Here is an 11547-nt window from a genome sequence, read left to right as displayed (position 1 = left end):
CACCTAGTATACGTACTTACAGTGGCGTAAATCTATGCAAATTTCAGGGGGGGGGGGGGGGGCACATGCAGCTGCTTTATGCCCGACTAGTGTGCCGGAGCACCCAGGTTTGATCCCGGTACCTCGGCGGCTGGGTTTCGATGGAGGCGAAACGAAGAGGCGTCTGTGCTGTGCGATGTCAGCGTTGTTGTTGGGACTGTAGGAAGAAGGAAAAGAAAATGCACGGGCCTGCTACTGGCTCTGTAACTGAACCATCTCCGCTGCCTCGTGCGAACAGAAGAGAGAACCTGATTGACTTATATAGGGTGTTGCACAATTAGACGCGCGCTGTAGAATGCTTCTCCCAGCTAAACCGCGGAATCCTTGCAGTTCAGATTTCGCACAGAAATCACATTTTGTCGCTAGTATTTTTTAATACTAAATTTGTTTGGGGTACTTGCCTGATTCGATCAGAAGAAGTAAAATATTCCCATCGCCAGCGGCGGCGGCGACGCCAGACAAACCGCTGCCCCAGCGATGGGACTGGTGGCGCCACCTCATGCTGCTTACAACAACTTTGTAGCAGGAAAAGAGGGGGCGAATGTTTCTGGCAGAAGGTTTGAGTTGTTGCAAGCAGCATGAGGTGGCGCCACCAGTCCCATCGCTGGGGCAGCGGTTCGTCTGGCGTCGCCGCCGCCGCAGGCGATGGGAATATTTTACTTCTTCTGATCGAATCAGGCAAGTACCCCAAACAAATTTAGTATTAAAAAATACTAGCGACAAAATGCGATTTCTGTGCGAAAGCTGAACTGCAAGGATTCCGCGGTTTAGCTGGGAGAAGCATTCTACAGCGCGCGTCTAATTGTGCAACACCTTTAGGAAGGGAAAGGCGCGGTAACTGTCTCACTTGGTTTCTGTGGACACCTCAACCACGCCGTAAGGCAACACCACCTAGTTCGTCTAGGTGGTGTTGCGTAAGGGAAGGGAGGAAGGTGGGAATGAAAGTGGAAAGAGAGAAAGTGGAGCCGTAGTGGAGGGCTGCGGAGTAATTTCGACCGCCTGGGGACCTTTAACGTGCGCTGACATCGCGCAGCACACGGACGCCTCTTCGTTTCGCCTCCATCGAAACGCAGCCGCCGAGGTCAGGTTCGAACCCAGGTACTTCGGCACAGTAGTCGGGCGTCTTACCACTGCACCACTACGGCGAGGCGGACAGAAGGAAAGTAGAGAAGAAAGAACAAGAAGAGGGAGAGAAAGAAAGAAAGAGAAAGCAACAGCCGTCGTCCGCCACCTAAGTGGTGGCGGGTGCAATGACGGCCTACAACAGATAAAAATTCGGTGGCTGGAAAGCGGCGTTGACCTACCGTCCCAGCCCTTAGGGCCAGACAGCCGCCCTTCACCACCTCCCTCTGTTAACGCCCGTTAAAGATCCCCAGGTGGTCGAACTTACTCCGTAGCCCTTCACTACGGCTCCCCTTTCTCTATATCCGCTTTCATTCCCACCTTCCTCTCTTCGCTTACGGCGCGATTCAGGGGCCCACAGAAACAAGTGTGACAGATACTGCGCCTTTCCCTTCCTGTGAACCGCCCCACTGGGGTGGTGCAGTGGTAAGACGCCCGACTATTGCGCCGGAGCATCCGGGTTCGAACCCGCTGCGTTTCGATGGAGGCGAAACGAAGAGGCGTTAGTGTGCTGTGCATGTCAGCGCATGTTAAAATTTGTGAACATTGCGAAGTAATGTGGTCGAAATCACTCCGTAGCCCTCCACTACGGCTCCTCTTTCTCTCTTTCCAGTTCACTCCCACCTTCCTCCCTTCCCTTACGGCGCGGTTGAGGTGTCCACAGAAAACAAGTGAGACAGTTACCGCGCCTTTCCCTTCCTATAAATCAATCAATCAATCAATTAAAGCGGAGGTGGCTCAGCTACAGAGCCAGTAGCAGGCCCGTGCAGTTTCTTTTACGCGAAGCATATTGCTAGAGGTAAACCACAGCCCTTCGTGACGGTTACACGCCGTGCAAAGAATGTGGAATGCTACGTCACACCACGTGATACGCTGACGTCACGACAGGGGATAGACGGGGGTTCAGCTAGCGCCGTCGGCTGCGGTTGCACGCCGTGTGGACCACGTGGTATGGTGACGTCACACCACGTGATACGCTGACGTCACGACAGAGTAGAGACGGGGGACTTGCGTCGCGTAGGTAGTGAGTTTTTTTATCGTTCCGTCGTTATACCCGTCCTCTTGAATAAAAAGTCCGAGGATTCTGATTTGCTGGACTCTTGGTACGGTTTTGCCGTCGACCTTAATTTCTACGTTAAAGTCGCCCTTGCACATCATTGATATTTAGGAGGATTGCATTCAAAGGCCGAGGCATCAAAGAGAGAAGCCTCTTGAGACTGATGCAGGCGTACATAATAATTCGAATATGCTATGCCACACCGTTCCTCAACATCAGGACCAATGAAAAAGATAAGATAGACGCACTCATCAGGCGTTGCGTCAAGAGGGCGCTGGGTCTACCCATCTCCTCTTCTACGGAACGCCTGGTAGAAATGGGAGTGCATAATAGCTGGACGGAACTTGCTGAAGCGGTGAGAATCGCCCAACATGAAAGATTAAATAGGTCGAGCACGGGTCGAATCATCTTAGAATGGGTGGGTCGAAAAATAGATAGGGGCACAGCCGACAAGGTTGCCCTACCACCACAATGTCGCGAGAACATCATTGTCCGTCCTCTCCCCCGCAACATGCACCCAGAATACCACAAGGAGAGACGGGAGAAGAGAGCAGGAGCACTGGTTAAAAGTTCAAAAGAATTCAGAGTAAAAGAAGTTGCCTACGTAGACGCTGCAAGCGGCCGATCAGGGGCGGCAGTCGCCGCGGTAGTGATGGTAGCGGCGCACCAGTCGTCTCCGCCACCATCCGAAGCAGAAACATAGACACGGCTGAAGAGGTCGCAATAGCGCTCGCTTGCGTCGGAACGAAGGCTAGATTGATCTTTAGCGACAGTAAAGTAAAACTGCTCGCTGGAGTATCGGAAAAGGCAGGGTCTCGCAAGAAGCCGCCCGAATTCTAAAAGCTGCAACTAAAATCGATCGCAAAATCACCCTAATTTGGGTCCCAGCACACACGTCCGTCCCTGGCAACGAGGCGGCCCATGATTTAGCCCGAGATCTCTACTTCCGGCGAACGCGGAGCCGCCCGACTGCGAGGCGATGGACGAACGTTTGCAAACGTATAAAGAAATAATCGAAAATTATAGATTAGGAAGACGTCTGATGCCGCCACCGGATCCTAGCTTAAATAATAAAGAGGCCATAGCCTGACGGCGATTACAAGCCGGAAATTTCCTGAACCCTGTCTGGTTGTTTCACACCCAGATAGATGAGAGAAAAAATGATAAATGTAAAGCCTGCGAAGCGAGGGGGACCCTCGACCATATACTTTGGAAATGCCCTAAGTCTCCAGGCGCTAGGGACAGCATTAAAAGTAGAGAAGCCTGGGTAACCCTGCTGCGAAGCGACGTCCCCGCTGACCAGCAAAAAGCCGTCCGCCTGGCGGCTGAGGCCGCAAATAACCAATGTATATTCGTGGCCTCCGCGATCGGCTCCGTCGATGGAGCCGATCGCGGAGGCCACGGTATATTCGCCAGTCTTTAGTCGCGGAGGTTCCAGCCCCCGTTCCTCAGGCCTGCGTGCCAGGAGCGGGGAGTAGGGGGCCTCCTAAATCGGTGAAAATTAAAGTTTTAATCAATCAATCAATCGAGACGGGGGACCGGCTCGCGCCGTCGGCTGCGGTTGCACGCTTTAGTTGCACGCCGTGCGGACCACGTGGTATGGTGACGTCACACCACGTGATACGCTGACGTCACGACAGAGGAGAGACGGGGGACCGGCTCGCGCCGTCGGCTGCGGTTGCACGCTGTGCGGACCACGTGGTAAGCCGGCTGGACACGGGTAGTTTACGGGGAGGCTTTCCCATACGACCGTGTTGTTGCCGAAGAAATCAAAATCGTTGATTCCTTTAGCACGTCGGTGTTCTAAGAGCTTTTGCTTTGCGTACATATTCGCGTAGTGGCAATCGAGTATCGTTGGCCTGGGGGACGACATGTTCGTTGTGCTTGTCGGTAACAGTTAGATTAGAGATGAACGAGTCATGCTATTACCTAGTTTTTTTGCGATGGGAAAACATTGTGCATTCCAAGTTTAAACCGTGTAAAAGCACGTGTAATCAAGGAAAGAAAAATTTAGCCAAGTGTAACCATGGAAAGCCGAGTTTAGCAATCAATATGCGTCGCATCTGACCAGGCTTAACCAAGCTAAGCCTCAGCCATTTTTTCCTTCCTCCTACACCCACAACAACCGCAGAATATTTTGGGGTAATCAACTACCGTTCTGGCTTTTTTTTTTCTTTCTGCGAGAGAAATTTGTTTTCCTAGACCGGTTTGAGCGAAGTACCTGCAGACGTTCACTTCGTCTTAACCGTAAATATATGAGCACATCGAGATGTTTGCCAGCACTTGTATCTGCTATCTAATCATCAGAAGCATCTGAATTGGGGTGGCGGAAAAGAAAGGCGCAGTTCCTGTCACTCGCGGGATCCCACTGACACATATCACGCATAACACAGCAACGCTTAGGCTTACGCATTTCTATAGTACAGATTCTGCAGTGATCTCGGAAAATTTTATTAATAATATCATAATTAAGCAATCAGTCCAGGACAAGAGAAAAAAAAAACATGAATATAGAATCACCAGAAATTTTAGTCAGCAAAGAAAAATTAAAAATCAAAATATCGACAAAATGTCGTACTTTAATTACATAGAAAAGCGTTGCTAGCTATTTTCGCTTATAATGCATTGCGATAAAGCGTTTCAATACTCGAATGCAGTATAAGTCAATGAGCAAGAGCCTCACTTCTAATATATGAGACCTGTAGAATAGCTGCAGATAATCGAGTAGGATAAGGACTGCTACAGCGTAGAAGCTTAACACTATAAGGCAAATAAATAACTTGAATCAACATCTTATACAATTAAATTGTGATGCAATATTGGATGCTTTCGTTGGCTTTGAAATTATTAAGTCTTAGCAAAGGGGAAACAACACAATGTCATTTGTGGAGTACGTGCCGAAGATTCAATATTCTTGGCAACCTGGAATGAATACAGTGTTGATGGACACGCAATTAAGCTCTACCAGCAAGTGTATAAATGATATGCGGATTTACAAAAAACTTCAGCGATGTTTTTATCGGAAAAAAGATTCACAATACATTATACTGGGCGAATTTGTTTGAACGTCCGTCATTACCTTGATCCTGTTATGACAGTGAAACTTGTGAATGGATGTAAGCAGAATTTAGCATAGTAGGAAAAAGCCGCAACGAACCAACAGAGATACTGGAGGCTCATATATATGACTGTAAGATCGTAGGGCAAAGCATATGAGCGCGAACATAGTGGCACTATCCCAAAAAGAAAACGAGCACCTTGAGTCTGAAACCTGACAGGTGACAAGATCACCCCACTCCCCCGGCTTTTGTTCTTGTGTGTGTGTGTGTGTGTGTGTGTGTGTGTGTGTGTGTGTGTGTGTGTGTGTGTGTGTGTGTGTGTGTGTGTGTGTGTGTGCGTGCGTGCGTGCGTGCGTGCGTGCGTGCGTGCGTGCGCATGTGTTTTGAATTCTAGGTACGAGCTGGTGTACAGTCTGCTGGCCATCCTATAAAATTTAGTTGAAAGTCAGCTCTTAGTGTCCTTTTCTCGTTTGTGCCGTGAAGTGATCTGTTACTATGGAATGAAAAAAACAAAAACCGTAATTTACAAAATATTCATATATATATAAAATTTAGTTGAAAGTCAGCTCTTAGTGTCCTTTTCTCGTTTGTGCCGTGAAGTGATCTGTTACTATGGAATGAAAAAAACAAAAACCGTAATTTACAAAATATTCGTATATTTCTGTAATCTTTAATTAATTAATTAATTAATTATTTTACCCACAGCGCCACATGTAGCATTACAGTGTGTGTGGGGGGGGGGGGGGGGGAGTGAGGGGGGGACAGTTCTATAAGGTATAAGAAAAAAAAACACACTTGTTGCACACACTTAACACACTTGTTGCACCAGAGGTTGTGCAACAACTCTAATTAACTATTTGCAAATCAGCGTTTTTTTTTTAATAAATTATAGTCTGCGAGATGACTTTATGAAATATTGCCATCATGAAGAGCTGGCGTGTTAAAAAATATTTTTTCCCCAGAATGCTTTTTCTGGTGATAGCCCGCCTTGAAAGCTAAACATTTCGACAGATTTGCCTGTCTGGTTGGGTTGATAGCTAAATAAAACTTGAAATTTCTCCAACCAACACTTTTATTTTATAAAACCCGACGAATCTCGCGCGCTTTTTTTGCTTAATGTCATTTGATGCCATTTATATTACATTAACTTTTTATTTATATGTTTTAGCCTTTCAGGAAATATTCATCCCACTTGCTTGTTTATAAAAATATCGTCGACTGACGCGCAGCCGATAGGGCAGCCGATAGCAGACAAAGCCGAGTCAGTATTCGAGCCGCCAAGCGCAACCCCAAGCTCCCAAGCGTCGCAACGACGGGTCAGCAGTCTGGAGAATTGGGCCTTCTTCTTTTATAAACTGCTTAAAAATAGTAGTGCCGCTGCTCTAGGTGTTGCTAAATAGTTCTGCTAACTAGCCAACTGCGACGTGGCACTGCGTTCCTCCCTTGTCAACGGTTATTAGTGCCAAAGTCGGTGTTTGGTGTGCAACTCAAGGAGGCCAAGGTTGCAGATTCTCAAGCCAGCGTGCATATTATCACGGTGTGCTGGCTGCCGGGCGATTAGCGTGCGCGTTACGAGATACATGCTGTGTGTCTACCGCTGACTCGCGGCCTCGAACAGGTCACTCAAACGCGTGTTACGTGTCGCTTAATTTTGAGACTTCTCTGTGCGATGCGCTCTCGATCGGCGCGTTTCGCAAAGCCGTGATTTCGCACTCTATCTCTCTCCCGTGCTCTTAGCTTGGCCATATGGAGAAAGACGGACGGGAAGAGGACGCCGACAGTGTCGTTGACTTTGCGCGGCATCATGGGAGCAATGAGTACGACTCCAACTTCGAGACGGACTCGGAGTCAGTGCTCAACGAGCGTGCCCAGAAAGATCTGGTTGTGCCGGCTCCCAAACAGCGCGAACCCAAAGCCCACCGGGATGTGGTGGTGTCGGAATACAATCTCGAAGAGAAGCGCCGAGAGCGCAACTGTTTCTTGGCCCTGGACGCCTACACCAGACATAAGAAGCTCATCAACGACTACCTGCTTTGCTACCCCGGTGCCACGTCCAAGCTGAAGCGCGATGCGAGCCGCGACCGCACCGATCTCGACATCATTCGCGAGAATCACCAGTTCCTCTGGGACGAGTCAGACGATGAAGAGCCCCCTACTTGGGAGAAGCAGCTGGCGAAGAAGTACTACGATAAGCTTTTCAAGGAGTATTGCATTTGCGACCTCACCTACTACAAGGCGAACAAGATCGCGATGCGCTGGCGTACCGAGCAAGAGGTCATCTCTGGCAAGGGGCAGTTCAGTTGTGGTGACAGGCACTGCAACGAGAGCTCGGGAATGCGTACATGGGAGGTTAACTTCGCATATTTCGAAAAGGACGAGAAGAAGAACGCTTTAGTCAAACTAAGGCTCTGCACCGAGTGCTCATTCAAGCTTAACTACAGGTTTCAGAGGAAGGAGGTCACCAAAAAGTCGGCGAAGAGAACATCGTCATCTAAGCTTGGTGGCGGCTCTGAGAAAAAGAAGTCCAAGGTGGAAGAGTCTGGTGATGAAGAGCCCAATAAGGAGCCCCCTGCCACCGAAGAAGGGGCTGCTAAAGAAGAGGAGGGATCTGTCTGGAGCAAGCCGAGCACTGCCGAAGAAGAAAAGAGTCAAGAGGATGAATTCGATTCTTACCTGGCAGACATGTTCCTTTGAAGCTTGGGTTGAATCTCAATATATTGCTCTTTTTTAAAGCTTCGTGCTTTTTACTGTGCCTGTGAGCATCACCCATTCACCTGTGATGGTGCTTGAATCTGGAGTGAGCGTCAGTTGCTGTGCTGTTCCGAAGTTGATGAATAGCATTGTTATTTCTTGACTTGACCTTGAGCTACTACAGTGACTTATATAGTAGAGGCTGTTATGCAATGTGAGGGGCTGTGGAAAGAAACTGTTGAACATGAAATGATTTAACCAAGCTTTCCTTGTGAAAGCTGTGTGTCTGATGTGCCAAGGAATACAAGAAGTTTTGGTGTTATTTACAAACCCAAGTTTTACTGATGATTGCAGGTGACAATTCTGTGACACCAAAGTGAAACAAAGAGGTCCAAGGGGTCCTTTGCTTTTTGGCATATGTGGCTGACCTGGCCAAGCAGGTGGGTGCAGGTCAGAAGGATGGATGCTTTGTGCAAGTTTTTGTGAACACTCACCAAAAATATAGGCTAGCTGCGATCATTATTTGCATCACCAAAAATCTGCAGGGTACAGTGCAGCAGCTAACTTATTAGATGGAAAAAACATATGCAAGGGTGCCAGGTATGGCAATAAATGCAAGATATAATGCACATACAACTGGTTCTAGCCAAGGTGCTACCACTTGTATATTAGGTCATTTTTGAGCAACTATGAAAACAGCTTCACATGGAGATTTACCGGTGTCCATTTTAGAATGGTTTGGGCACCCTGTCAGACTCTTGATTTTGCAGTTGTGGTTTCATGCGATATCGAGTGACCGCATTTACCGCTCCCTATTGTTGGCTTAAAATGTGAAATGTGTTGTGATGAATATCTAACTTGAATTACGCTTGCTTGTCTACCTGTTTCAGGAGGCTAAACTGCAATGATTTGCTGCCATTTATTTCATTTTAACCTACATTAGGGGTGTATGAATAGTACTTTTTAGAAGCTGAGTGAGGTATGAAGTTGAGCTTCGATACCGAATCAAGTATGAATCGAAATATATTTATGATTTTTTTTTGCAATTTGTGTGAATATTCATACAAAATGAATATTTATGGAAAACAGCTAGTGGGAACACTATTAATCATGGAATTGATGCTAGAGACCCTATTCACTATCAGGTTTAGCAGGTGGCAGTTGTAACAACCTTGTATTGTGGAGACGCTACAACGTTGGGCGGTTTGAAACTAAAAGCACACAAAAAATGTTTCCGACATGTCGAGGGCTGGTCTACCGGCGTCCTCCCTGCTGTGCGCCAGTTCATTTGTCGGACACTTGAGACACCGTTTGCAACGCTGTCCAACCAGAGCTCGGATTTCACTAACGTTGTGTCATGATTTGCCATAGGCCCTCTCTCTCTCTCTCTTTCTTTCACCCTCTCCGATGTTGTGTTGTGCGTGCCATGGTTGCCAGTAAAGCTGCAGTGATGTCATGTGAGTAAGCTCTATAGGTGCTGAAAGATACAACAGTAATCCCCACTGTGAGGCATGCAGTGCATCAGTGCAATAACTCTGGGACTGTCATATATCCCTCGGAAAATTGTCTTTTGCTACTAGCAGTGATCGCAAACAGATTAGCCCAACGGCTTGGATGATGGGAGAAATGAGAGTTAGAGCCACAGCCTCTAACGTCAGGCGTGAAGGCAGGGTTTTCTAGACTTGCCTGAAACCCGCCGTGCCTCCCACTACTGAAGGCCAAATGTTCGAGCACCATGAATAACGCCACAGGAGTGGACCACGTCATGGCGTTAACCTTTGCTACGGGCTGTGATGTCATAGTGGGCCCCGCTTTTGAAACGGCCCAGTTGAAATGATGTTTCTGTTGGGAAACTATTGAGGCACATGAGATTGTATTTGATTCATTTGGAATATTTTTGAACATACATTAGTAATGCAACAGCGTTACAGTTCCAATTCATTTAGCGGAAAAAGGCGCTGGCATTGTAGTAAGGGGAGTCACAAACGGGAACCATTAATGCTGTTGGAGATCAAGTGTCCCGAAATTTCTTCCTTCATTCAGCAAATCAAATGGAAGGATATTTGAATTTATACTGAAGAACTCCACATATTCGCATGCCCCTAAATCAAGGTGCACTTTCTGAAAAGTAGCTAGGCATTATGTAGCTCGTTTTTGTCTCGGTCATTTCACTTTTATTTGAGACACATATTCTCTGACCTAGTTGCTATGCATAGTGTATACCCTTTTATGCGTGCTTTCTATATCCTGTGCTAAGAGCAGAAGCTCGAGTGCAGGTACAGGTAGCGTTATTTTGATTTTGCAAGCATATAATGGTATTTTATTATAAGGTGTTTGATCCATTGTATCCACTATCTGTGTGCACATGTGTCTGTTTTAATGTAGCAGTGTTAAAGGCCCCATTCTCCGGAAAATCTGGCTTTGGTGTTTTGAGTGAAAATTATGAGCTCGAGTCTGGCAGGTGACTTGGCCAGGCACTGACTGGCTGGTAGGTTTTGTTACGTCATGAAGCCATATGACATGGCCGAGGAATCGAATTAGGGACCTTAAATCCCCAGACAAATCCCCAGATCCTTAAATCCCCTGGGCCATAAAGACGTGTTCGTATGGCTTTGTTAAACTTTGTTAATGCGGGGCTTATGTCTATGTAGGGTAGCCTTTCACTTGATGTGGTAGCTTATGACTGTATGCTTATGAGAATGTGTGTTAACTAATCGAGGCAAAAATTAATGTATTAGTGATTAAAGGAGTACCGAAGTGCATGTACAATAAGCGGATTCACAAGCGGAGCCTCTCAGATGGGAGCCATTAATGCTGTCTTGTCGTACATTTATATGTGGAACATTGGTGTTACCCGAATTTTTGTATTGCATTTTTTGATGGCTGTTTTGTTAGTCCCACAGATTATGAGAGAAGACTATAGGTACAGGCTCATAAGCAGGATTTTATTTTCAGGTTGGGCCAGTAAATTATTGTGTTCAGGAATAGGGGGGGCCAAGAAGCAGCACTGCTAAGGCTCCATTGAGCACCTTTCTGGTTACATGCTTGTGTGTGTTTGGTGGGAGAGCTTGTCTATAAACAATCCTGTTTTGTTTTCTGTTCAATCGGGAAGACCCTTGTTCTGCTACATACACGTGTGATACAACGATGCAAGATTTGTTGTCTTTTCATGAATTGAAAGTGCTAATGTAATGAACTTACTGTAATGTTTGAATCTGATTAAACCTAATTACAACCTCAGATGAGCATTGGTTCTACAAAACTTGTCCAAGAGTAACTCCTGCACTAAAAGAAGGGTTTTTCGCTTGCTGGAGAGAAATATTTTCCTCGGTTCTTTCTTTCTATAAGCAAATGTCTTGACTTGTACTGGGGTTTTAAAAAATATTGTGATGAATTTATTAAATGTTATTGCTTTTGCAGAGCTAAAAAATTCTCTTTAAGAACTTTGTTGGCAGAGAATTTAAGGTAATGTAATTTTGTCTATATTTTTTTGCAGCTGCTTTGAAGTTATGGAGTGGCTGCCGAATGCAGTCATTCATAAAAGTGTTTAAAAGCCATACCATGCACAGAAAATGGGCT

At 46.6% G+C, this 11547-nt stretch overlaps 1 protein-coding gene across 1 annotated transcript; it reads left to right on the top strand.

Annotated features, from left to right (window-relative positions):
* The first annotated feature begins 6539 nt into the window (after positions 1-6539).
* On the top strand, positions 6540-11208 carry LOC146179100 (protein FRA10AC1 homolog). The gene has a single exon (XM_084578799.1). It carries the CDS (start codon positions 7024-7026, stop codon positions 7969-7971), a length of 948 nt encoding a protein of 315 aa, XP_084434925.1. The 5' UTR covers positions 6540-7023; the 3' UTR covers positions 7972-11208.
* Positions 11209-11547: the final 339 nt, after the last annotated feature.

Source organism: Amblyomma maculatum, chromosome 9 (genome assembly GCF_055883805.1).
Source record: "Amblyomma maculatum isolate TAMU_Amacu chromosome 9, ASM5588380v1, whole genome shotgun sequence".
Lineage (NCBI taxonomy): Eukaryota > Metazoa > Arthropoda > Arachnida > Ixodida > Ixodidae > Amblyomma > Amblyomma maculatum.
Note: the sequence above shows the minus strand (reverse complement) of the source record. Positions and strands in the feature narration are given on the sequence as shown.